Genomic DNA, 26,473 nt, shown 5'->3' on the forward strand with positions numbered 1-26,473 from the left:
CTTGGGGAAGAAGCACTCTCCTAACTTTGTGTTTCTGCCACAAAGGGTCTGCGGGGCCAGAGATGTGAGCTTGTGGCAAGTAGGTGGGGGTGAGCACAGGCCCAGGAGGGCAGGTCTCGGGAATCCGCTGGGCAGGCAGGAGCAGCCTGAGCCTCCAGGCCTTGTCCACGGTTGGTTGGGCAGGCAGGAAGACATCCCGCCACCTGCCAGCCCTCAGGCCGACCCCCAGGGGCTCGCTTCCCACCAGAGGGCGAAGCCGACACACACGGAGTCCCAGAGCCAAGTGGGAGGAAGGGCCCTTCCCAGAAGCCTCCCACTGTTGTCCGAGGGCCTCCAGCTGGCCTCACGTGGGCAGGCGCCTGGGGGGCCCCCCGTGGGAGAGGCCCTCACCCAACCTTCATGCAACAGACTTTTAATGACTGCATCGGTGCACAGGTTCCCATCCGCCCTGGGCATGGCGGGGGCAGCGGCCTTCCTGCTGGCTCCAAGCCCCGGAGCAACTATGCCCACCGCACCGCAGACAACACTTGAGGGTGGCTCCCGCTCCCCACCCTGCCCAGGATCGACTTCCGGGAGGGGGTCTCAGCCCGGGGAGTGGGGCGGGGCAGAGGGACATACATAGCCCCGCCTCCCCCAGAGCCATACTTACAAAACAAGAGGGCCCAGAGGCCCACCCAGGCACCCCCAGCCCCATACAGCGCCCACTCAGGGAGGACCCAGGTCAGACTGGGCCGAGTCTCCCGGCCACGTGTGCCCCTGGCTGGCTGCCTGTGCGAGGCATGTGTATATGTCATCGAGGACCTGTGTCCCTGTTCCTCTGCGTGCCCCTGGATGGCCAGTGACTGCTTGCTGCACAGTGGGGTCTGTGGGGAGGGCGGCGAGTCTATGCACGTGGAGGAAACCTGGTGTATACGAGGATCCGTGTACATGAGGGTCTGTGCATGCAAAGGGGATTCTGGTGTACAGGGGTGTCCGCCCGGGCCCGCGTCCCCGGGCACATGCGTGCATGCTGGGGAGCCTTATTTGCACTTGTGTACGTAGTAGCCGGTGACGTAGCCCAGGATGAAGACGGCCCAGAAGAGGGCCACTCCGCCCAGCACCTTCAGGGCGATGCCCAGCTTGCCTGAGCACAGCTTCCGGGAGATCCTGGAGAGGGAAAGGCCAGCACGTGAGCCCGAGTGGGCTGCGGGGGCTGGGCGGGGGAGGGAGGGGGGGGCAGTGGGCCCCGAAAGGAGGAGGGCCTGGCACTCTGCTGACACGCGGCAGGCGGAGGGCGTGACCCAGCGGGCGGGGCTCCTCCCCCCAGCCCTCACCTCGCCCAGCTTGAGGCCTCCTCCGTGCTGGACACGGCAGCCACGTGGACTTCGTCCCGGCTGCTGTCATCCCACCTGCTGTACTGGACGCCACTCTGCTGGGTCTGCATGCTGCCCGGGCTACGGCCAGAGGGGCAGGGAGGGGCTGAGAATAGGGGGCGGGGGTCGGAGGGGGCGGGCGCTGAGGGGGCGGGGCGCAGGCTGAGGGGGGAGGGGCGGGCTGAGGGGGCGGAGGGGGGGAAGGGCGGGCTCCTCCTTTACCGGAACCTTCTCACCTGGCTCAGCAGGTGAACCGACACCAAGTGGTCAGGCCACTTGCCAGGGTCACATGGGAGCCGGCAAAGCGGGAATCCAACCCAGGGAGGCTGCAAATCCGCCAAACCCTACCCTCAGGAATGTGAGAGGCTGCCTCCACCCAGGCCAGGCCCTCGCGGGGGCCTCCGGGACAGCTGCTGGGCCCTGGAGACTGGACGCGGCGGGTCCTTGGCCGGATAACTGCTGCCCCCCTCCCCGTTCCCGACAGATCAGGCCCCAGAGCTTCCCCGGAGGCGGGGAAGGACAGGGACGGGGCGGCGGCTGGTACAGGCTGGCTGGCTGGGGCAGGCGGGCAGCCCTGTCCTGTGTCCTCTGGCCTGCTCGACTTGCAGCCCCTCCCCCGACACCGCCTGGGGGAGAAGCTGGGGCCTGTGGGGGTGGGGGGGCGTCCAGGCGCCTCTCTTCCCGGGACCCCCTCCCAGGGACACTTGGGGAGGGGCTTAAAGGCACAGCGGGCCCCTGAACGGGGCAAGAGGCCGACCCAGACACTGCTGAAACCCAGCAATTCTTAAACTCCTGACGTGCCTCCCGGGTCCCAGACCAGTGGGAGGAAGGGAGGGAGCCCATCTCGGAGCCTCAAGGCCTGCCTCTCAGGCGGGAGTCACCTGCTTGGTGGCAGCCACTCAGGTCAGTGGCCGTTCTCAGGCCCAAGGGAGGCCAAGCGCGCACTGAGTGTGAGTTCCGCTTTCCCAGGTGGGTCTGGGAAAGGGGCTACCGGGCCAACTCTGTTAGCTGTCTACCTAACGTCCACCTCCTTCCACCTGGGGGCACAATCCTTAGCCGGTTCCAGGCCGCAAGGTGCTGCCCTAAATGACAGCCGGGGGCTAATTCAAGCTTAATACCTTGGCCGCTGGGCATAGCAGGAGCTGCAGGGTTTTTGCTCTCACGAGAGAAATAGCAGCAGCTTCTTTCTGGCCGCCCTGCAGTGATGGCCGGAGCTGCAGCAGCCATTTTGCTACCGGATAGCCACGCAGCGCCAGCCCTGACAGGGTGGGGGTCTCCAAATCCACACCCATTACCCACCTGTGGGCTTCTTTGTGTGAGAAGACTCAACCCACACCTGTTCAAGTCTGGGACAAGGAATTCCCATCGTGTGCACCAGAAAGCATTCCCAACTGATGGAGACTGTGGCTTTCAAGCTGCCCTGACTGGACAAAGCCCCTAGAAGCCAGTGAAGTGCCCAGAGCTGGGCTCCTGAGGGCCTCTCTCTCCAGCCCCCCACTGGAAGGTCCCGCCCTGTAGCAAGAGCCTGGGGCTGTGCTGCCCAGAGCCACCAGCCAAGCTGGGGGCCCTCGCGGGTACCACCCCATACCTTAAACCCCTTCGCTCCCAAAGCACCCCCGAGGAGCCCACAACTTACAAAGGGAGAGTCCTGGCGAGGAAACCCAGACTCAGGCGCCCAGGAAGGTGGTCAGGTGGTCAGAGCCTGGCCAGTAGATCTCACCTCCTCCCAGGCCACAGGTCAAGGTCCGAGGTGCGGCCGATGCCTCCAACCTGAAAAATAGGGGGGGGGGGGGGAAACCCACAGAAAATAAAGTGTAGAGGACGGGCTCTGCGAGGAGCCGGGGAGGGAAAGGAGGAGCTCTGGGGTGTCCCGGGGCGGCCAGCAGGAACCAGATGGCCCTTTCCGGCACGTGGCCGTCCCTCCACGGGTTGGGCCAGGGCGGGGCGGGGCGGGGAGAGGGGGTCGCTTGGCCGGCCCAGACCCTCCCCCGCCTCCTACCCCGCAATTCCGCTCTCCCGGGCGACGCTCACAGACCAGGGGGGCCGCGGCCAGGTCCACCTCCGCGGTCCGCCCGCACCAGGAAGCTGCGCCCCGACGCGTGTCCCACGGGCCCCTCGGCCCCCGGGCCTCCGAGCAGCGCAGACGTGCAGCCGGCCGGGAGGAGCGGGGCCTGGGGCGGGGTCAGGGGCGGGGCCAGGGGCGAAGCGAGCCGGGAAGCCGAGCCCAGGCCGCAGGTGCTCCCGGGGGCGCCGCCGGAGGGCGTGCAAGCTGCAGGGAAGGAAGGCAGTAGGTGCCGCGGGGGCGAGGGCCCGCAGGGGAGAGGGGACCGCGGGAAAGAGAAGCGTGTGAGGGAGGGCGTAGCAGGGGCGAGGGCACGCTGGGAAGGGGCGCTGCGAGGGAGAGGAGCTGTCAGGCGCGAGGGGCGGCTAGGGAGAGAGGCCGAAGGAGCCGCTGGGCCCTGGGGGGTCCCAAGCGTGAGAGCGGGGCTCCTCCACCAAGACCGCGCAGGGACGGGCTCGGGCGCAGAAGCGGGGCCCGGAGCCTCCGGACGCGCCTGGGTCTGATCCGAGAGTTGAGGCGGCCTGCAGGGGTGGGGTGGGGGGGCGCTGCGGAGCTCCCCGCTGCGTCCCTCCGGTTCGCGCCCTGGGCGAGGCGGGTCTGGCTGCGCGCACAGGTGCGGGCGGAGAGCAGAGCCGCGCCTGATGGGTTCCTTCATTCAGCGCCTGTTTATGTGCCCGAAGCCTGCGGTGCGCAGGACGCAGACAGAGGTGCCTGGCCGGCCGCCTGGAGCTGTCCCTCCCGCAGAGTGATGGAAAGGAACAGCAGCAGGAAAAACGGCCTCCATCCACCCTCTTCCAAAGGGGTCGCCCCAGCCAGGGAAGCCCCCATTTCGGAAGTGCCCCCCCCCCCCGTGGGCCCAACTGAAGGAGCCGATAGGCACCCAGGCTCAGGCCTTCAAACCCCGGGGCCTCTGGAGGGGGCCCTTGCTCCGTGTGGGGGTCTCCCCAGGAAGGAGCCAGGGATGCGGATGGGGGCTGCGGATGGAACCCGAGCCCCCACGAGTCCCGGAGGGAAAGAGAAGCTGAGCCCATGGCCAAGGACAGGGTTTAATTCTAAAGCGAGAAGACCGGGCCACACACGATGGCCCCGCGAGCTGGGGCCCAACGTCTGGGGGGGCGGGGGGCGCGTGGGCAGGCGGGCTCTACTTGGAGGCCAGCTTCTTGGACTTGCTCTGGGAGGAAGGGGCCTCCGACTGGTGCAGGGGAGGCATCCTGATGCCTTTCTGTTTCAGCTGATTGTAGTAGTCGGCTCGCTCAGAGATGATCCTCTGGGGAGGAGCACAGGCCGTGGCTGCGGGGGCGCCGCTGCTCCACCACCACCCCCCCCCACCAAGGGCAGCCGGCAGCAGGGCCTGCACGGAGCTCCGAGCACTGACACCGGCTCTCCAGGGGGAAAAGCTGTGGTCTTGCAGCATTTGCGAACTTCTGTGCAGAAAACGCTCCCACCGCTGCTGGTCAGGCCCCGGGAGATGAAGCCCACAGAACTGGGAGTGGGGAAGAGAGCCCCTCCCCCCACGGGCCGCGGTCGCTCTCCCCTGAAGCAGCACTAGGTCCCCTGCGAATCTCCAGCAGCCCCCCGACCGAGAGACCTCAGAGGCCACGGAGCCTGTCCCTCCAGGCCCTTCTGTCCTGCCCCCTCCCTCACCTCTCCTGCTTCACCGCCGGTCACTGTTTTGTGTCCTTTGTGTCCGACACTGGCAGGGGAAAGGATTCTTCCCTGACTACTGGGTGGTACCGAGGACCCTTCCCTCCCTCTCTCTCCCTCTCCTCCCCCTCCTTCTCTCTCCCTCTCCTCCCCCTTTTCTTCTCTGCCCCCTCCCTCTCCCTCTCCCCAAGCAACGGTAGCCAGGCTGCAGAGACCTCACCCCAGGTCCTCATGCAGGGCCCCCCTCCCCTGAGACCTTTGCCACCCTGCGGGATCGCCACTGGCCGCGGCCCCACCCCCACGGCGCAGAGGAAAGAAATCAGGTCTCAGGGAAACGCGGGGCGCTGGAAGGGGACAGGCACTTGTGGCAAGCGCCCTGCCAGGGGAGGCTTGCGGCGTGGGGACCGAAGCAGCCCCTGTGAGCAGCACACGGGGCCGCACAGAGCACGTGCGGGTCAGGGGCTCGGCTCCCAGGGCCCTCTCCCCACCACGCCCCGAGGCAGACATGCTCTCGCCCTCGTGCAGAGGGAAACTCCGTGGCTCTGAACTCAAGTGACCCGGCCACAGCTTCTCAGCCGAGGACCACAGGGGTGGTGACTGACCCCTGCCGGCCCCAAAGTCTGCACCATGTTCCCTGCACCACCGTGCCCCTGTGAGGCCTCTGTTTGGGGTCAGCAAGATGACAGCGTGGGCCAAGTCCAGGGAGGGGTCTGTGCCAGGGTCCTGCCTGAACAGGTGACTATCCCAGCTGAGGCCACGCCGAGGTGCTGAGAAGCATCCCTGAAGAGGCTGGGTGGGCCAGGGTCCCTGCTGCGGGGGAACCTCCAGGACTCCGGCAGCTCGGCCCCCTGCCCCTGTGCATCCCCCGCGGACTTGCTGCTGGGGGTCACCGAAGGCCGAGAGCGGCTAGCCTCGCCAGCTGTACAACATCGCCACCCTTTCGAGGGGTCCGGTCCCCCTCTGCCTGAGCAGAGAGTAAGGGTGATCCCCGGGTGACGGTGAACAGCGACGCAGAACCAGAATGGGGGTCCGTGGCATCCATGCTGGCTTCTCCCCTCCGCCTCTGGCTGCAAATTAGTCGGCGCCCGCCCAGAGACGCGGCCTCGGGGACAAGGAGGCAGCCCGGCGCCAACTGTACCTGCAAGGCCTCCAGAATGTCATTGTCAGAGATCTCAGTGGCCCAGGACTTGGTCCCGGAGGTGCTGAAGGTGGCCTGGATGATGTTGTTTCTTAGTCTTTCGAGCTGTGAACAAAGGGAAGGAGCGGGGGAGTCACCACCCCGGCTTGAAGCTTTTCAGAAGGTAGACGTGCCCTGGCTTTTCACAGCCGCAGAAGCCGGAAGAGGTCGGAGAGGCCGGCTGGTCTGCCCGTCTGCCCGTGAGCTACAAGGGGCCGCATCCAAACCCAGGCCCAGGGGGCCCGACACCAAGGCTTTAAGACTTTCTACTGCTTTTTTTTCCTTTTTAATTGAAAAAGAAATGGTTTTAAAAGGGGGGGGGGGACCAGAGCTCTGAACAACCCCCCACCGGGCTACCCCCTTCCCCTAGGGAACTGGCACAGCCCCCTCCCAACCCCAGGGCGCCCTGCGAGCCTGTCAGCCCCTCCCTGTTAGCATTAGAGGGGGCACTTGGGGGTCCCTCCCTCCTTGCCTCGTGCTGCTGGCGGGAACTAGCCGCTGACAGGGCATGAACCGGGTGTTGACGAGGATGGGGCTCAGGCTGTCTGGTCTCGCTGCCATCGGCCTGGCTGTGCACGTGCAGGGCCCCAGCCCGCCTCCGCCCACCTGTACCCCACAAGCCCTCAGACGGGGCCCCCCGAGTTCTGGCGGCGGCACGCTAGCAGCTCCTCGGCCTCCGCGTCCGGAAGCCCCGACAGAGCAGGAGGGCCAAGGGGGAACCAGCCTGAAGAGGCTGCAGGAGGGTCCACTTTGGCTCTGGGACAGAGGGGGTGTTAGGAGCCCCGGGACCTTGGGCGGGGGGGGGGGGGCTCCCATGTTTTCCAGTGTGGACCGATGCCAGCTCGGTGCTGGCACTGCACTGGTGTGGGGGTCTTGCCCTCTCTACTGGAGGTGGCCGTCAGCTGGGGGTGTCCGGCCACAGTGCCCCACGCCCGGGCTGTCTCAGGCATCACTGGCACCCCTTCCTGCCAACCCCAGGCCTAGGCTCACCCTCTCAGCACAGCGCTCCAGGCCCTACTAGACAGACTTGAGACCCCAGCACCCAGCACCCTGCTAACGCTCCAGCTGGGTGGGACACCACTTGATGAAAGATAGCAGGTGCGGGGGGGGGGGGGGGCTCGGTGATGCCCTCAGAGCCGCCCAGCAGGAGGCTGGCCCCCCACGGGGAGTTGGGCGCACCTGGGTGGCCACAGGCACTCTGGGTGGGAAAGAGAGAGGACCTTTCCCTTTGCCGCTTTTCAGATTCTAAATCAAGTCAGCTCTTCCACTGGTTTCCTTTTCCGCCTGGGGGGGGGGTCCCTCATAGCAGAGGGCACCTCGGCCTCCCTCTGTGCCTCTGCTCACGTCCCGTCCCATGTAGGGGCTCCGATATGGGATCCTGCTCTTCAAATCCCAGCACCACCCCTGCGCGGCCCTGGGGGCTCAGACGCGTTACTTAACCTCCCCTGCTGCGGGTGCCTTTACGTACACAGTGAGGACGCTGAGAATACCTGCTTGTAGCTTTGTGCACGAGGTTAGAAGACTTCAGCGAGCTGCTTAGAACGGTGTCAGACCCATGGCAAGCACCCCGTAACTTGCAAGGAGACGGTGGCGTTACTAGCATACCCCCTGACCGCAGAGCCCCCCTTCCTGGGCGGCCAAGCCCTGGTGCCCACTCCCAGCACAAGTCAAGGCAGCGACTCCATCCACGAAGCGGGCGAGGCTGCCCCCGCCTCGGGGCCGAAGTATGCAAGGCCCCTCACACCTCTGCTGTCTCCACCACCATTTCTGGAGCGCAGCTCTGCGCCGGGGGGGGGGGGGGCCGGGATACGAGGGGGGAAGAGCCGGAGCCCCTGCTCACTCCCTGAGCTCCCCAGTCCGGGGCACCCTGGCTCTGCACGCGGGGCCTACCCGGGACTGTGCGCTCTCCAGGGCCACGCGGGCCTGCAGCTCCGCCTGCTGGATCATCTCGTTCCTGCTCCCCATCTCCTCCTGCAGCCACTTCTGTCTCTGCAGCTGGCCCTCCTTCTGGCTCACCTGGTCCTGCAGCTGGCTGACCTTGGCCTCCAGCTCCGAGATGACGTGTTCCTGCTTGGCGAGTCTGCTCTGCAGCTCCGCCACTTGCTGGGGGGCGGAGGGGGGGAGGGAGGACGGGGGAGTAGGGTCACCGTGTTCCCTGCCCCTTTGTCCCCCCAAGACGGCCGGCGTCACCGAGTTCAAGCCAGATGTGGAGTCAGCAGTGGCGAGGAGCCTCTGTGTGCACCTGCGTTCCAGCCACTGCCGATGGGGGTGCCGCCTGACGGAGGGGGCCCCCGACTGACTGCGAAGGGGGTTCGCGGCTCATCTCCCCCACGCTGCGTCAGGACTTACAGCAAAAACAGCAAGATCTGACTGACCGTTTAACCACGCCTGGCGGTCACCTGGCGGAGGAGAAAGTTGTCCTTCTCCATGAGGCCCATCATCTCTTCATGTTTCTTGTCTTCCCTGAGGTTGGAGAACTGGAAGGCAGAAGGGGGGTTGGCTCAGGGAACGGGAGGACGGACGGGACACCGGTGTCCACCCGTCTCCCCGAGCCTCGGTGCCACAGAAGCCGCAGGACCCCTGCCAAGGGCAGGGAGAAGGACGGGGGGCCTGCAAACACGCGGGGAGCTGGGCAGAGCCAAGGGGGAGGGATGCTGAGCCAGCGGCGGGGACAGCTGACGCGCCCAGATCCCTCCCGGAGTCCCCCAGTCTCAGGAGTTGGAGGTGCAGCTGCTTCTGGGTGTGGAGCCTCGTGTGGGGTGGGGGTCGGTGGTGACCATTTCAGGAACTGAGTGGCAGACCGGTCCCCAACCTTGAGCGGCGAGGAGCCTGCCCCTTGTCCGCCTGGCGGGAGGCTGGGGGCCGGGGTTTGGCAGAGGGGCTCCGGCGGGGGAGGTGCCAGGCTCAGTGTGGGGGTGGCGACCCCAGGCTCCAGATGTGGGCTCCCCCCCACCCCCTGGGCCTCCGGGAACACCAGCAGCTGGGCCTTTACATCACAGGCAAGAAACCCTCCCAGGTGCCAGATTCTGGGGCAATCTGAGCAAATTAAGAGGAAAGCCCTAACGAGACGACCTTGAATGCTGGGCTGACGGGGGCCCGTGTGCCCTTGTGCGTGAAGCACAAAATGAGCACCGCGTGGCCACTCCGCTCGGCCCTGACGCTGGAGCAAAGCTCTCTCGCGAACGACAGAGACCGAGGCGGAGGGACACAGGACACCTGCAGGAGAGAGAGAGATGTTGCAGTAATTAAGGCCGGCAGCCAGGAGTGTTGCGTGAGGTCAGGCCGGCCACCGATCTTGAGGTAAAAGATACAAGGACGTTCGGAGAACAAGGCGGATCTGGGAGGCGTCAGTGTGACAAAGGCAGGAGGGAGGAGGCTGTGGAGAAAGTGCGGAGAACGAGGAAAGCACGGCAGACAGACCAGGAGACGGGAAGAGGAGGGGGAACCAGGTCTAGGGACGCCAGGAGGACGGAAGGTTCGAGAGACAAGAGGAAGAAACGAAAAACCGAGATAAACGTGAGCTTCCAGAACCACAGGACACGCGTTCCCGGTTGGTCCCGGAGAGCCCAAGACGGTGAACGGGCCGCGATGGCACAAGTCTGCCAGCTTTCAGGGCGTCGGGGACCAGGACGGCACCGCGGCCACCCGGCCTGGGCCCGGGCGAGCGAGAGGCGGGGACACACTGACGGAAGGCGCTGTCCCGGCCACACTCTGCCACCAAGTAGAAGCAGGCCGTTCACAGAGTACGGTGTCCCCCCAGTTTACACTTACTCATTTTTTTTTTTAATTTTTTTTAATGCTTATTCATTTTTGAAAGGGAGACAGAACACAAGTGGGGGTGGGGCACAGAATCTGAAGCAGGCTCCAGCCTCTGAGCTGTCAGCACAGAGCCTGACTTGGGGCTCGATCCCACGGACCATGAGATCACGACCTGAACCAAAATCAAGAGTCCTATGCTTAACTGACTGAGCCACCTGGGCACCCCAGGTGGCCTTTTTTTTTTTTTAATTTATTTTTTATGAAAAAAAATTTTTTTTTTAATGTTTATTTATTTTTGAGAGAGACAGAGACAGAGCTCAAGCCGGGGAGGGGCAGAGAGAGAAGAAGACACAGAATCGGAAGCAGGCTCCAGGCTCTGAGCTGTCAGCACAGAGCCCGACGCGGGGCTCGAACTCCTGAACCTCGAGATCATGACCTGAGCCGAAGTCAGATGCTCAACCGACTGAGCCACCCAGGTGCCCCCACCTACTCATTTTTTTATCAAAAGATCGCTGCAGGATGTGCTCCCATGAAGACGCGGGAGTAGGTCAGAAGAGAGAATGGACCTTAACCCTCATTCCGGAAGCCCGTGTTTCAGCCCCAGGCAGGCGTGTGCTGCTGACAACGTGCCCCCACCCGCACCCCCCTGGGGGTCCTGGGTGGGGGACACCGGCAGGAGGCGGACCTCCCTGCGTTGGGGACCCCAGGCAGGGGAGGAAGGAGGAAGCAATAGATAATGTGATGATGCAGAAAGTTCCAGAATGGGCGTTGGAAGCATGCCATCCGGGAACCTGCAGAGCGATTCCTAAGGAAGAGTTGAGAGCGGTCGCCGTGGGGGAGGGGCGCGTGAGGGGGAGGAGGGTGGACACACCTACTGGGGCGACGAGCCTGTGGGACTCCTTGATTCTTTACGCTGTGAGTGTGAAAAACTTCGAGAAAACACGGTGCTCAGCTAGGGGCGGGTGGACGCGGGGCGGGGTTCCTGGGAAGTGGCCCGGAGCCGAGCGGCCCGGGGTGGACGGTGCGGGGCCGCCCCGGCTCCCGGCTCCCAGTGCCAGGGTGACAAGGGCACGGCCACCTTGTTGGACATGGCGCGTAGCTGGTCCTCCCGCTCCCGAAGCTCCCTCTGCAGGGCCTCGTTCTCCGTGTGCACCCGCCGCAGCCGGGACTCCTGGAAACCCACTCGGCGTTGTAAGGACGTGATGGCTCCTGCGTGAGCGCCGTGGAGGAGGGGAGCGAGAGGAGGGGCCTGAGAAGCCGGGCTGAGGGTGGCGGCCTCCCGCCCCGCGGGCCTCGGTCCCTTGCCCCGCCCCCCCCCCACCCCCCTCCCAGGCTCCCGGGCCCCGGGGCCGCACCTGTCGCGAGCGAGTATCTGGTCCTGGTCACCTGCAGCTCGTCCTGGAGCTCCCAGATCACCTGCTCGAACTCCTCCAGCTGGGCCACCAGCTCCCGCTCGAAGGCCTCTTCCAGGGAGCTCGAACTTCTCTTAGACTGAGCCTCGGCCCCCTGCCCCGCCTCCTCCTCCAGCTGCTCCACCTCCACGTCAGCCCCCTCCTCGGGCGCAGCCTCCCCGCTGCCCGTCCCGCCCTCTGCTTCTCCCGCCTCGTCTTCTTGGCCGCCACCCACTTCCAGGTCCTTGCCCCTGCGGGTCGCGGAACACTCGTCCTGCGGCTGGGACACGGAAGGCACGCCGGGCAGGAGTGCACTGGGCGTGGGGCCGCGGCCCCCCCAGCCGGGGCAGGGTCAGCCTCGTCCACTCGGAGACCCTGGCACCCCCCGGGGCAGGGGGGCTGGAGTCCCGCCACCCTGCACCTGTTCCCCCCAGGTGTGTCTGAGGGCCTACGACTGGGGAAAGGCCAGCAGGTGAGAGCTACGGGTGGGACACCGTGGCCTGGGCCCCGCCCGGGTGCCCTGCAGCTGTGGCCCGGGGTCAGGCCTCGCCCCGCCCCCCCCCCCCCCCCCCCGTTTCCCGACAGGCCCGCACCTGCCTTCTGTGCTGCAACTCCTCCTCGTCTCCGAAGAAGATTCTCAGGATGCTCAGCTTCCCCAAGGGCTTTGGTGCAGACTCTGAGGGCTGCTCCTGTAAGACGCCTGCGTGAGCCTCGGCTCCCCCGGGGGGGTGAGACCTGTCCTTCTGGAAGGGGACAGCAGCCTCTCCATGTTGCAGGGGAGGGAGGGGAGCCAGTGTCCTCCTGCCAAGGGTGCTGTGTTGCTGAGAAGAGGCGCGGTGGCCTGCACGTGAGCAGGCCCATGTTTCCTGTGGCTCACAGCTCTCTAAGCGCCCCCGGGGGAGGGGTGCTGGGAAGCAGGGAAGGCAGGCTGACGCCCCCAGGCCCCCGGAGATTCCTGCTGCCCCTGCCTGCTGGCACCGTGCCATCGGTGTCTGGTCCAGCTTTCTCTGGTGGCATCTCGGGGATCCCCGCCCCTGCCTCATGTGTGCCCCCAGCATAATGCTGGGCTGTATCCTCAGGGATGAAAGAAATCAAGTTTTAGAAAAGACCGGCGACTGCTTCCCCGAGCCCTACCAGCACCTGCCCTGGTTCAGCCCTCTGTCCAGACCTGGGAAGGGGCAGCACCCCCCCCCCGCCCCTGCTTTGTAGGCAAGGACACTGAACGTCCTGCAGGCAGAACAGACCTGGCTCATCTGAGCCGCCACACCCACCGGGTCCATGTCTCAGCCCCGGACGCCACCTTCAGGGCTCCTTCCATCCTTCAGGATCTCGGAGGATCCGGCCCTCATCTTCCGGGAAGGAAGCGGAGTCCAGACAGACACACGGCCGGCCCCAGGGACCAAGCAAGCGGGCAGCAAAGCACAGGGGTCTGTTTCTAGGTGGAGCCCCCGCCTCACCAGGACGTGGCAGGCTTCCGGGACGACGGGGCACTTGCGGGGAGGCCCGAGGGCTACCCGGAGCTTTGGACCCTTAGCGGCAGAGCTCCTGGCTCAGGCCCCCTGCTCACCCCGTGCCCTGACATACCAATATCTCTTGGCTTTTGCTTTGGAGGAGGAATTTCAGCTGCTTCTTCAAGGCCTCCCTCTCCTCCTGGAGGGCCGCGACCTCCTCGTCTTTCTTCCGAAGCAGGACCTCCAGCTGGGACAGGCGCTGCACCTCCTCCCCCAGCGTGCGCAGGCAGTGATCCTGCACAGAAGCGCAGGTGGCCCCCATGTGCCGCTCGAGCCCCTCCCGGGCCCACCCTCTCGGGGCGCCTGCAGACCGGCAGCTCTGAGCCCAGGAAGGGCAGGCCTGCCGTTCAGGCACCCTGAAATCCCAGCCACCCCTGCCTAAGGGCAGGTCCCAAATCCTTGCCTGGGGGGGTGGGCTCCTGGTACCTGCCCTTCAGGCCTGGCCCCAGCCACCCACCCCCGCCCCGGGGCCTTGTCAGAGAGCCCCGCCCTCTGCCCCTCCACCTTCTGTGTTCAAAATCTCGGTGCCCCCAGTTCCTCAGAGTCGGAGACACGATACAGATGTTTTGGGACAAACGGAAACCGGAGGACTTGCCACCAGCAGATATGAGCTGAGGCCGGAGGGAGGTGGTCCAGGCACAGGTGCCGGAGGAAAAGGAGGCAGCTAGGAAGCCCTCCAGATGTTTGGGATTTAAGTGCCAGGCTTCCACGGGGCCCACGAGTCAAAGAAGCAGATGCGCCAAGGAGGTTAGAAGTTTGAAACGGAACAATGATCAACATCAAGACATATGGAGATGTGTAGGGTGAGGCCGAGGCCACGGAGGGCACGGATTCCGAGCCCCACGCGCACCGATTGGGGCCCGCAGGGAACCAACGGGCTAGCCATCCACCTCAGGGCTTCAGAAAAGAGCTGAGGCTGTGGCAGAGGAGAGGGTGGACGAAGATCTGGGAGGGTGGGTGAGGGGAGAGGGGGCGGAGCCAGCAGCATGGCGGGAGGGCGGAGCCAGTAGGAGGGCGGAGCCAGCAGCATGGCGGGGGGGAGGGGCGGAGCCAGCAGCATGACGGGGGGGAGGGGCGGAGCCAGCAGCATGGCGGGGGCGGGGGGCTGGGGGGGGATCTGAAAGAATGCGGAACTGCTTACACAATTACGTTAAAATGACTTTGCCAAAATCGCACCTCTTTCCCCTGACATAGTGATTGAGACCCACGCATGTGTCCCAAACTGGACAGCGGTGGCTGGAAAGGGGATGTTCGGTGCGACTGGCGGCTTGTGGCTGCAGGTGGCTCTCTGGCCTCCCTCCAGTGATGAAGCATCACCTCGGCCAGTTCAGACCAGGCAGAGATGAGGAAAAAACAGCCCTAAGGACACCTTCCGAGCTCCTGGAGGCAGCCAAGCCTGCAGCCCTTCCCCAGGCCCGTTCACATCCGCCAGCTGGTAATACCCCTTCCCGCTGTTTGCATAAGAACACCATGTTGCAAAGAACATTCTTTTACACAGATCTGTGTGGCTCTAGCTAATTAGAGCCTCAGGCTTTCCCCAAAGTGGTCCCAGGATATCAACACTTTCAAAGTTGTGAAATCTATTAGAAAATGTCCAGGCAGAGTTTCTCGGGAATCAAAGGTAACACGAAGACCCATGGACCCACACCCTCAGGGTTTTGTGTGCCCACCAGCTACTCAACATTTTGTGTGCTCATTTCCATGACGGCCATGAAAGCTTCACCAGCTTTAAGACAACTACAGAAGCAGGTTCTAAGAAAAGACTATTAACGTTGATAAACACCTAGCAGGACAGATGGAGAGAAAGAGAGAAGGCAGGAGTTAGCACCATCAGGAATGGAAAAGCATGCTTTCTCTCTGCAGAAATTAGAGGGGTAATAAAACACCATCCTGTACAGGACTAGGCCAATAAATTTGAAAATTTACATGAAACAGACACATTCCTAAAAAAAACAAAAAACAAAAACATCACTTCCCCAAACTGAAACAAGAGGGAGAAGGAACTCTGAATATCTTTCAAGGAAGTGACTTCATTATTTGTAGAACCTTCTCTCTGAGGACTCTGCAGGAGTCCTCAGTGATGAATTCTTCACCAATCTCGTGTAGACCCTTCCAGAGGATAGAGAACGGAAGGGAGAAAATGCCTCCCAACTTTTCGATGGTTTTAAAAAAAAAACTTCTTAAGTTTATTATTTATTTTGAGAGAGAGAGAGAATCCCAAGCAGGCTCGGCATTGTCAGCATGGAGCCGGATGCGGGGTTCAAACCCATGAACCGTGAGATCATGCTCTGAGCCGAGATCCAGAGTCGGGCGCTTAACCGACTGAGACACCCGGGCACCGCTTGGTGGTTTGTTTCGAGGCCAGATTTACTCTGACACCAAAAGCAAACAAGAGAATTACCAGACAGGTAAATTACGGGCCGTTCTCTGTCACAAACAAGGATGCAGAGAATCAAATCCCAACAAATCAACTCGTAGGTAGATCTTTGCACACCGAGCTGGTTGTTAATCTTTAAGAATACATCCTCCCAAGTGGAAATATTGGGTCAAAGGCATGTGAATGGTTGAGGTCATGACTCGTGGGGCGAGCTGCATGCCAGGGGGTGGGACCCACGCCAGCTTAACCTGCCGCCCACTGGGGTGAAGGCGCACGGGGGCTGCAGGGTTTGGAAACATCTGATTCACGGAACCGGAAGAGGGAGCTGGGGGTCAGCTTCGGCCGCGTCTGGGGACCTGCCTGAACAGCTGACCGGATCCCGGGACGAGAGCCCCTGGGGTGGCCGCGGCCCTCCTCTCCAGCGGGATGCGGAGCTGGGGCATGCGGCTCAGGGTCTGTGCCCAGGGCTCTGCACACGGCCGTACCTTCTCGTGGATGACGGAGATGTACCAGGGCACGTGCTTTCTCAGCTGGCTGTGCGCTAGGACTGGGCTGCTGGGGACTGGGCTTATCATCCGGGATTCGCTTGTCCTCAAATAGTTGAACTCACAGGCGCTCTTACTAAAGGGAAGGAGGCGCCCTGTCGAGAAGCGGGGGGCAGTCAGACTAGTCCCATGCTGAGCGGCCCCGGGGCCTTCCATGATCGTGTCCCCCCCAGAAACCCTTCACTGCCCGGCCGGGCTCACCACGCCCCTACTTGTGACCACCCTTGTCCATCCTTCCCCACCTGCCCGAGTGTGTGTTGAAGAAAGGGAGGGAAATGGTGAAAGCAGCCCTGCGAGATTCCCGGGGCCTGGGGGCCAGGACAGCAGGGGTCATGCTGATGCCTCGGTGCACCAGGTGGCCCAGACATTTGTGAGGGGTTTCCTGGCGTTCAGACAAAGGAGACCTCTGCGTGCAGAGATCGTCTTTGGATAAAGGACAGAAAGTTATATTCGTGTGTGGGAACAGTGTGTTCTACTCAAGGAGGGACGCACCCTGTGTCAGAGACACAGAGCCAGGCAGGTGGTCCCCATGGGGCAGGATCAGGGAGGCCTGAGGAGAGCAGGGGCCGGGGGCAGGTACAGGCAGAGGCCTCGGGTCTGGCATGATGAGGAGAGGACCCCGGTGGCAGCCGGCCCTGCCCTCACCGTCCACCTGCTGGCTGGAGAACGGGTCCTGGGTCGCCTTCCAGGAATCGAGTGCCACGCGCAACTCCTCGGATAACTCGGCTGAGATGGCTGAACCTGCAGGGGGTCCAAGACGCCAGCTGATGGCCGCTAAGGCTACACCTTCCATGACCTCCAGGGCAGGAGCCACGCTTCCATTTCTTTGTAAACCTCAGGTGGGATTAAAGGTGCTGTGTCAGGGGACCTGCGGGAACCCTGGGACTGAACGTAGACACGGTTCCGTCCTCCTGCCCGCGTTGGTGTGCCGGCCCAGGGCAGCAGGTGCAGCTGAGTCACTCCAAATGGAGGCACCCCTCCCCGGAAGGACCCCGCATCTCCTGTAAAAAAGGCTCAGCTTCATGGTATCTGAGAAGCCCCTCTGTCCCGAAGGGCAGACCCAGCTGCCCCCAAGCGGTCACGGTTCGCGCCACGAGCAGCATGCAGGACGCATCGTGGTCCCCCAGCCATCCAGGCCAGCCCAGCCCACAAGTCCTGGATGGGGAGCACAGGCCGCTGAGGTCCCAGGCCTGACAAAGGGGTGCTGGTAGGGGCCCCCACCTCGGACACGAACAAGCTCCTGTTCCCGGCCACGGCACTAAGCCTCCATTGCCCTGTCCCTTCGTACAATGTCATGTGCGGGCACGTGGGCCCAGTGCAGGCTGGGACCTGAGGGGTATGGGGTGCTGCCTGGCCTGGCCAGTACCCCTTGGTGACCACGGAGTGCCCGGCTGCCCTCTCAAAGCCCCCGGTTCTCCCGGGTCAGAACGGGGCCTGGCACCACCAGGCGGCTGTCGGGCTCCTCACAGGGGTTTGTTCCTGTCTTTGGCCTTATGACCCCTTTTTGGCAGCTTCCAGAATTTTCAACATTCTCCCCCCTCCCCCAAGCGTATTGAGTCGGCTGAAGGAGACCAGGGAAAAGAAAGGAGGCTTTACCTTCCCTCCCTCCTCCCACCCCTCCTCCTCCCACCCCTCTTCCTCCCACACCCCCCTCCTCCCACCCCCCTCCTCCCACCCCTCCTCCTCCCAGCCTTCCCTCCTCCCACCCCTCCTCCTCCCACCCCCTCCTCCCACCCCTCCTCCTCCCAGCCTTCCCTCCTCCCACACCCCCCTCCTCCCACCCCCTCCTCCCACCCCTCCTCCTCCCAGCCTTCCCTCCTCCCACCCCTCCTCCTCCCACCCTTCCCTCCTCCCACCCCTCCTCCTCCCACCCTTCCCTCCTCCCACCCCTCCTCCTCCCACCCCTCCTCCTCCCACCCCTCCCTCCTCCTCCCCCTCCCACCCCTCCCTCCTCCTCCCCCTCCCCCTCCCATCCCTCCGACCTCTGCCTCTGCTGCTGGTTCCACCTGGGGCTCCTGCCCACACAGCGAGTTTCAGCAGCAGCAGCCACCGCGGGCCGCCGCTCTGGCTGACATGTGCCAGCAGGGAATGCCGCCCGACTCCATGGGGGAAGGAGGCGGTTTCACACGGGAGCCCCCTGGTCGGTGGCTCTCACCGTAAGGACACACGGACGTGGCCCTGGTGCTGAACCCAGGGCAGTCAGGCCGCGCGAGGAACAGCTTTCTCAGCTCCTCCAGTTCGGCCGTGAAGCTGGTGTCCTCGGCGCTGGCGTCTTGCTTGCGTCCGTCCTGGTGGAGAGGGGACAACGAGACACTGAGAGAGGAGACACTGAGAGAGGAGACTCTGGAAGCCGCCTGCCCCTCTCCCCGAGCGCCGCGAGCTTCAGGACAGCGTGTGCACCGGCTGGAGACACTGGCGGCATCCGCCTGGGGAGTCCTTGGGGACCCTGGGTTGGCTCTCTGGTCTCCTGGAGCCTGAGGTACATCCAGGGACCTTCCTTCTGTGCTTCCCCTCCCCCCCCCCCCCCCCCCCCCCCCCCCCGTCCTCTCCTCTCCCCGCTGGCTCCTCCTGGAGACCCCTCTGAGGAAGGCTCAAGGCGGACGGTGCCTCCTCACTCACGGGCTCTGCACCCCCCAGAATCTGCCCTTCTGGGGCCATCACCGGAGCGTATCTGGAGGCCTTCGGTCGAGGGGCAGAAGCAGGCCGTCCGCCCGCCGGGACCCCGTACCGTCTTCCCGTAGAGGCGGCTGAGGGCCCGAGCCGACTTGCCGCGGCTGGCCCCGCTCTGCAGGAGCAGCGCGCCCTCCTCCAGCGGGTTGGGCTCCAGGCTGCGCTTCTTGGGGGGAAGGGCTCCGGCCCGCAGCATCCTCAGGGCCGGCGCAGAGACCGCGGTCGGGCAGCGGAAGGACGCCGTGGACGGTCGGCCTCTGCGGGAGCCGGGCTCACGGTACGCCTGCTCAGGCCCCGGGCGGGACCGGCTCCGGAAGCCCCGCGTCCTGGGGGATCCGGGAGCGTGTGTGGCATCACTGACGTCTCCATAGAAACAGGCCGTGCCATCTGGCCTGATTTTCTGTGATTCGTCTTAACTTCCTGCCCGCGAGGGGACCCAGAAGCTGTTCCCAGGAGAGGCTGCCGAGGCCCCGGCGGCCCGGTCCCTTCTTGTCTCTGTCCTTCCCCCCCCCCCCCCACCCCCACCCCCCCCCCCCCCCGCCATCAGTGCTCTGCCTTACCTGAAGTTGGACCCCGCTGCCGTGGCTCCGATATGGAAATTTAAGAAGCATTTCGTTTCTTGTATAATTTTTTTTTTAAGTTTATTTTGAGAGCACTCACGTGCGCACCAGCAGGGTAGGTGGGGAGGGGCAGAGAGAGAGAGAGAGAGAGAGAGAGAATCCCAAGCAGGCTGCACACTGTCAGTGCAGAGCCCAACACGGGGCTCGAACTCACCAACCGTGAGATCATGACCTGAGCCGAAGTCGGACGCTTCACCGACTGAGCCACCCAGGCGCCCCTCTCCCCTGAATTTTTGCGACAGACTCTTAATTTACACTCACTCCCTCTAAATTCATCCCCGCCCCGTGCAAGCCTGCTCCCTCACCGCACCGCTTGTCTGAGAGCGGGGCTCCGTTCGCACAGCCTGCAGCCAGGAGCGTGCGAGGCACCCCCAGGTCACACCGCGAGTGCCACCCTGTGTTCCTTGCAGGCGTCGGTCCAGGCGCGGGTCCCGTACTCACGTACATGGCGCACACCCACACGCGCACAGACCCGCACACACACATTCACACACGAAACCCCGTCTGGTTTGGGCGGGAACCCACATTCTCCTATGACCGTCCCCGGGAAGCCACGTCTCCTCTCTGGGCCGATTTTCTCATCTCTGCAATGGGAGTAAAGATAATCCCCAGCTCACCGAGCCGGCGTGAGGATTCAATAGGGAAAAGTTGATAAGGAGCTGAGGCACGTAGTAAAGATGACCTGTTGTTAACTGTGATCATCGTTAACTACCCTCATCATCAGTCCCACCACCTGTTTGCCGTCCTAGAGGGACCGGGCCCAGCTGGGTGGTTGAGAAGGAGGACAAAACAGGGGCCTAATGAATCACATGTGGCACTGACCTCTGCTTTCATTGATGTTCACCGTCAGCAGTTTGGGCGCCAAGGAGCTCAGAAGCAAATTAGTTCTAACTTTGCCTTTCTGTCTGTCTTTTTGACACTTGGGCTTTTCACTTATTCTCACTTACTGAGTGTCTGCCAGGCGCCAGACGCCGCCCTGGGCCCCAAGGGCACCACGGAGTCCGTGGGACAGCCCGTGGCACGCCGTGGCAGCGGCCAGCCGGGCCCCAGGGGCTGAGCACAGCACGGCTTTTCTGGACCCTGCTGCCTGCCTCGCCGGGCACCACTGGCCACGTTGCAGAAAGAGTCCTCCGACCCTCGTCAGGACGGGAAGGAAGACTTTATTCAAGGAGTAGAGCAGGCGAGAGAGATTGAACTCAACTCTGAATGCGGCAGGTGAGCGGGGCCCCCAGCCCGGGAGCAGCCTGAGGGGGTCGTGGATGGACCTTGCTAAGCGGGGCAGCAAGAGTTGGGGGCTCCTCTCCAGGGGCAGGCCGAGGGCTCACGCACAGGGAGGGAAAGAAGAGGGGTGTGGTTGGATGACAAGGGGCCGGGGACTCTGAAAACTGGCCTTGCAGGACTCTTGCCAAAACTGACTTGGCCGAACATGGATGGGGGAGGCCAGGATGGGGGCCTCGGGGGCGAGAAGAGGGCTCAGAGGGGCCCCGTTAAAGTTGGGTCGAGGACAGAGTCTCTGTCTGTTGGTCAGGGACCCAGGCTGACGAGGCTCCACCCCCTTGACCAGCGTCGGAGGCAGGAGGTGGGAGCCCAGAGGGCCCCTGGTTAGCAGTGCTTTGGCCTGGAAGTGTGGCCACGCTCCCCTCCCCCCACCGCCCGCCCCGCCCAAGCACACCACCTGGTGCACTGCATTGCAACGGGGAGGGGGGGGGGGGGGGACACACAGCGACCGTTACCCCCAAAAAGTTCTGTTGAGGTCCTAACCCCCAGAATCTCAGGATGTGGCCTGATTTGGAAATAGGGTCTTTACAGAGGTCATGAGGGTGGGTTCTGAGCCATCTGACTGGGGTCCTTATAAAAAGGGGAAACAGGGGCACATGGGTGGCTCAGTGGGTTGGGCGTCGAACTTCGGCTCAGGTCATGATCTCACAGTTCATGGGTTTGAGCCCCGTGTCGGGCTCTGTGCTGACAGCTCGGAGTCTGGAGCTGCTTCAGATTCTGTGTCTCCCTCTCTCTCTGCCCCTCCCCTGCTTGTGCTCTGTCTCTCAAAAACAAATAAATATAAAAAATTAAAAACAAAAAGGTAGAGAAGATGTCTGCCCACCCACGTTCACAGCAGCATTAGTGACAATTGCCAAAAGGCAGGAGCAACCCAAATGCCCATCAGTGGATGAATGGAGAAACACAACAGAGGAGATCCACAGAATGGAATCTCACTCAGCCCTGAGAAGGCAGGACATCCTGATGGCTGCCACAGCACAGATGGCCCCCGGGGACATTATGCTTAGTGAAAGAAGCCAGGCACAAAAGGACAAACCCTGTGTGATGCCACACGCACACAGAGGAGTCAGACTCCTCGAGACCGAAGGTGGGAGGGGGAATGGCGGTTAGCGTTTAGGGCGGAGAGTTTCAGTCTCAGTCTGCAAGACGGAAAGTGTCCTGGGGATGGACGGTGATGACAGCTGCACCACAGGGGGAATGTTGTGCCCTAATGCCTGCCACGGAGCGGTACGTTTGAAGTGGTCAATTTTGTGCTATTTATATTTTGCCCCAATTTTATTTAACAAATAACTTTTTAAAAGGTGTGGAAGAGGGGCACCTGGGCGTCCGACTATCGGTTCGGCTCAGGTCACGATCTCAGGGTTTGTGAGTTCTGGCCCTGCATCGGGCTCTGTGCTACCCCTCCCCCGCTCGCTCTCTCCGTCTCTCTCTCTCAACAATAAATAAACTTGGACAAAAGCTTATTAAAAGGTGTGGAAGAATCCTTTTCTTCTCCTCTAACCATCCCTGACCACTCCCTCCTCTAGCAGATGGAGAGGCGACAGGATGAGAAGGGGTTGGGAAGGACCCAGAAGAATTCTCGGGGTGGTCTCGGGCCGAATGCAAGCCCACGTGCCCTAAGGTCCTAAGGCACCTGTTGGAGGCAATCTGAGTACGCTGTGCCGCCCAGCTCCCTGCGTGGTTTGAGCATCTCCTGCGAGCCTGACGCGATTCCGGGCACTGGGATGGAAAGAGAGCAGCCCAATCCTGGCTCTCCCGTTTCTTATGCTCCAGCAGAGGAAACAACAAAAACCGAGGCGCAGACGCACAGGAGCATTTCGGCTCGCGGTAAGGGCTCCGATGGAGATGCGCGGGGGTCGAGGGAGCCGGTAATGGCAGGTGCTGTGGGCGGGTTGGAGAAGGTGGGCTGTTCCCCGTGACGCCGGGGCCCAGACGCCGAGGAGTCCACCACAGGGAAATCGGGAGGAACAGCATTGCCAGCAGAGACCAACTCATCAGCTGGACGTGGGAAGTGACCTTGGCTTGTTCAAAGAGCAGCGGAGGCCAGATTCTTGGGGCCTGGACTCCTCTTGCTGGGGAGTGCCTATGTGGAAGGTGTAAGAGCTTTGGGGATGCAGCCAGAATCCCCAAGGGTGACTTTCACTGTACCGGTTTCCTGGGGCCGCCATGACAGCACCGTAGGCTGGGCGCACACAGCACGGGGTTGTTCTCCCGCACCTCTGAGGTCCAAGATCAAGGCGTCAACAGACCTGGCTCCTTCTAAGGACCGGGAGGGAGACTCTGTTCCCAGCCTCTTCCCTAGCTAGCCTCTGGGGATCCGTGGCTGTAGAAGCACCTTCCCCACCTCTGCTTCATCCTTGCGTGGCGTTGTCCTTGTGTGTTTGTGTCCAAATTTCCCCTTTTTATAAGCACACCGGCCATCTTGGAAGAGGGGGCCCCTCTATTCCAGTATACCTTGTCTTAACCAAATACATCCGCAATGGCCCTGTTTCTTAAGAAGGTCACGTTCACAGGATTTCAGCATGCGAATTTGGGGGAGACACAATTCACCACCCATTAGAACTGCCTTCGGTCGAGCAGTAGTGACTTCAGGGAGTTCTCCAGACCTGATTCCCCGGCCTCGGGAAGGTGCCTGGTACATAGCAGGTGCCTGAAAAATGTCTGGCTGAATGAAGTACCGTTTCTGGCTTCAAGGACTTTGAAGAAAAATGCAGTAAAAGCAGAGGACATTCCAGCTTATTTTAAACTTCAATTCAGGAAATATTTAGAGCCAGGAAAAATGTCGGGCTCGTTTCAGGGGCTGGGGACAGCGCTGTGAGGTCTCTGGTCCTGTGGAGCTTACACTTTATCCTGAGACACTCGGTCTTCACCTTTATTGTTACTCAGGTATGACCCAGGAAGGCATCCTGAGTTCAAAATCTAGAAATGGGATCACATCCCAACTGGATAGCTGCTTATCCAGTATCCTGCTATTTATTTATTTATTTATTTATTTATTTTTTTTTTTTTTTCAACGCTTATTCATTTAAAGAAATTTTTTTTAACGTGTATTTATTATTGAGAGACAGAGCATGAGCAGGGGAGGGGCAGAAAGAGAGGGAGACACAGAATCCGAAGCAGGTTCTGGGCTCCGAGCTGTCAGCACAGAGCCTGAAGTGGGGCTCGAATTCACAGACTGCGAGATCATGACCTGAGCCAAAGTTGGACACTTAACCGACTAAGCCACCCAGGTGTTCTCTCCTTAAACAGAACTTGGGTTTTACGCCTGGCACGGGTTAAGCTAGTTAAAACAGCATTCCGCAGCTGTGCCAAAGAAGCCACTGGGTCTCTGGAGAGGTCTTTACGTGGAGGCTTGCTGAGGTTCGAGTTGTGATCTTGTTACCTTCCACTCTCCCATCTTTCAAGCAAAGATGGATGTCCAAAGTTCCACAACAGGAGTTGGCCTTGAGAATGAAACCATTTGGCCAAGAAAGACCAAGAAGGGGGGCGCCCGGCTGGCTCCATAGTGGAATGTGCGACTCTTGACCTCAGGGTTGCAAGTTTGAACTCTGCGTTGGGTGTGGACATTACTTAAAAATAGCATCTTTAAGAAAAAACACAGAAAGCAAGACAAGAGAGAGAGAGAGAAGCCTGGCTCCCTGCTGATGGTCTCCCAGCCCTCCTCAGGACATCTTTAATGACACAGAGACAAAACCCCAGTTATACAAGCTTTTAGTGGGGTGGGAGTGGAGGTCGGATGACTTCTTTTCTTGCGGGCTGAAGGAAATTCATGATATGATCTTTGCAAGAAACTTTCATTTAAAAAAATAAATTCACCACCTCAAAATGCTTTCAGATTACTTGTGCAGCTAAATAGAAACTTATAAAACAAACCTATCATATTTAATAACCTTTAACCCAAGGTGACAATCATTAGAGAAGTCAGTATTAAATAGAACACTTATCTTGGGGCAGTGATTCCAACACGTAAACCAGTCACCTTTCTGGTACGGTCACCTTGCAAGAAAAGGACTAGATTTTCTCGAAAATCGGAGGGAGTTGGCTAACCGACTGGGAGACACCAGATAATGTATCTTGGAAGCGAGTGGACGCTGGCGGGGTCTCCCACAGCAGCCACATTTTCCAGGAGCACCCTGCCCAGCTAGTGAGACACCCCACAGCTCGCGCAGGTGCCTGAGTCCCGCACCCTGGGGGTTTCAGTGACCCCGTTAACAAAACCCGAGCAAAATTCAGGTGCCCCAAAAGCCTATGATTTATGGTTATTAAAAAAAAATTTAATTGGAAAGCCAATTTTTGCAAAGATAGACATTAATATGTGAAAAAGCCCTGCTGCTGATCAAGGAAATCTCGTGGGGGAAGAGGCTCCGCAGGGAAATAGGCACAGAGCCACCGCCAGAAGGTGAGGGCCTCGGGGACCTGGAGACAGTGGCCGTCATGCCACGCCCTCGCCCAGAGCCCGCTCCTGAGTCCAGAACGACGCCCCTCCAGGACGCCCTCCGGCCCCCAGCCGCGAGCCCAGTGCTCCGCCCTAGCCCCGCCCCACCATCCTAAACCCCGCCCCCGCCCGCCCTGAGTCCAGAACCGCGCCCTTCCAGGAGGTGCTCCGGCCCCAGCCCCGCCCCACCACCCTAAAACCCGCCCCGAGCCCAGAACCACGCCCTTCCAGGCGCTCCGGCCCCCCCCCCAGCCCCGCCCCACCATCCTAACCCCCGCCCCTCTCCCCCGCCTCGCGTCCGGAATCTCGTCCTTCCAAGGAGTGCTTCTGTCCCGCCCCGCCCGGGCCCCGCCCCGCCAAGAGCAGCTCCGGCCACGCCCCGCGTCCAGAGCCACACCTCACGCCTAGACCTTGCTGCTGACCTTCCCCGCACTTCCCGTTCCGGGTCGATGCGGGGTTCCCAGAGGCCTTAAATCAACGGGCGTTCGCCAGCGGAAGCACTCCGGCTGCGGGCGCCCTTGCAGTCCCAGCTTTCGACCCCCTCCCGCCCCCGGGGACCCGGGCCCCGTCTTCCCGCGGGAGGGCGCGCTTCTGGCTGGCGGTGGGGTAGCGCTGGGACCCGGTCCTGAGGGAGGGGTCCGCGCACCCCACTCCGACCTCGTGTCGTGGGGGTCGTCCCGTCGGCCGCTCGGGCGGGGCGTCTGCTCTGGGTATCTTCTCCCCTCCCCGTGCCATGAGCTCCTCCACCAGCCGTGGCACGTCTGCCCTGCCGGCCCCCTTTCCGTGTTTCCTGCTCTCCAAGTGAAGAGGCCGGCGGTGCCCTCAAAGCAGGCCGAGCAAACGCTTCCGTCAGAGGCCCGACGCCTGGTCGTTCGGGGCCGGGTTCCCTGGCCGCCTTGGCCCGGCCGACGTGAGGTGGGGTGTGGCCGCGAGCGCTCCTTCGGAGGTGAATGGCTGCAAGCACGCTGGCTTCCTCCTTCGCGAAGGAGTGTTGGGCGCGCCGGGGGCTCGAGGGCAGGATACAGATGTTCCCTTACAACCTGCCCGGGCTGGCACCGCTCTGGGCGCTGTAGACACGGCCCCCAGCGCAGCAGAGTCCTCTTTCTGAGCTGCTGAATTCAGTGGACAAACACGAGTACAATGGAACGGCAGCGCCACTCGGTTCCACGAAGACGAGTCACGCGGGGCGGGGAAGAGGAGAGTGGGGAGGCTTCTGAAGAGGGTCCGGTCACTGGGGCGGGCACCGGAATGGGTGAGCGGGCTGTGCAGGTCTCTGCACAGAGGGGAAACTAAGTCCTCTTAAAGCCCTGAAGTAGGCCCCCTGTGGCTTGTTCAAGGAACAGCAAAGCCACCGAGCTGGCAGGAGTGCAGCGAGCTGGTAGCAAGGGCCAGAAACAAGGTCAGAGCAGTGGGCACAGAGGCTTCGGGTGGTGCTCCGTGGCTCGGTCCTTGGGAAGCCCCTGGGGGCGGCGCATGGAAGGCTGACCGACCCGGCTGGAGCTTTGCAAGCATTGTTCCAGCAGGTCCTTGCACCCTTCGGAAGACCCCACGGTAGCGGCCCAGGGGCGGAAGGAGGCAGGGAGACGCGGGGCGGGGGCTGGGACGCTGCAGTAGTTCAGGCTCGGACCACAGTGGCCCCGTGGTTGGATTTG

At 62.2% G+C, this 26,473-nt stretch overlaps 2 protein-coding genes across 4 annotated transcripts; both read right to left on the reverse strand.

Moving 5' to 3' along the window:
* Positions 1 to 396: 396 nt before the first annotated feature.
* On the reverse strand, positions 397 to 4,334 carry SMIM1 (small integral membrane protein 1 (Vel blood group)). 3 transcript variants are annotated; one of them, XM_058719349.1, is made up of 4 exons: positions 3,352 to 3,517; positions 2,989 to 3,122; positions 1,314 to 1,433; positions 397 to 1,146 (listed from the first exon to the last, which is right to left on the reverse strand). In XM_058719349.1, the coding sequence occupies exons 3-4, from the start codon at positions 1,421 to 1,423 to the stop codon at positions 1,020 to 1,022; spliced, it is 237 nt and encodes a 78-aa protein (XP_058575332.1). In that variant the 5' UTR covers positions 1,424 to 1,433; positions 2,989 to 3,122; positions 3,352 to 3,517; the 3' UTR covers positions 397 to 1,019. The 3 variants fall into 3 exon arrangements, with proteins under 3 accessions (XP_058575332.1, XP_058575330.1, XP_058575331.1); XM_058719347.1 differs by lacking the exons at positions 397 to 1,146; positions 1,314 to 1,433 and adding an exon at positions 2,652 to 2,698 and having other exon boundaries at positions 3,384 to 4,334; XM_058719348.1 differs by lacking the exons at positions 397 to 1,146; positions 1,314 to 1,433 and adding an exon at positions 2,678 to 2,789 and having other exon boundaries at positions 3,384 to 4,334.
* Positions 4,335 to 4,446: 112 nt separating this feature from the next.
* On the reverse strand, positions 4,447 to 18,933 carry CCDC27 (coiled-coil domain containing 27). The gene is given in 13 exon segments (XM_058719346.1): positions 4,447 to 4,681; positions 6,197 to 6,301; positions 8,126 to 8,338; positions 8,635 to 8,712; positions 11,073 to 11,203; positions 11,350 to 11,665; positions 11,979 to 12,074; positions 12,970 to 13,131; positions 15,759 to 15,913; positions 16,464 to 16,559; positions 17,974 to 18,106; positions 18,547 to 18,830; positions 18,833 to 18,933. Coding segments are annotated over 13 exon segments (1,938 nt in total). The 5' UTR covers positions 18,876 to 18,933; the 3' UTR covers positions 4,447 to 4,555.
* Between the last annotated feature and the right edge of the window lie 7,540 nt (positions 18,934 to 26,473).

This window comes from Neofelis nebulosa, chromosome 2, assembly GCF_028018385.1.
Source record: "Neofelis nebulosa isolate mNeoNeb1 chromosome 2, mNeoNeb1.pri, whole genome shotgun sequence".
Taxonomy (NCBI): domain Eukaryota; kingdom Metazoa; phylum Chordata; class Mammalia; order Carnivora; family Felidae; genus Neofelis; species Neofelis nebulosa.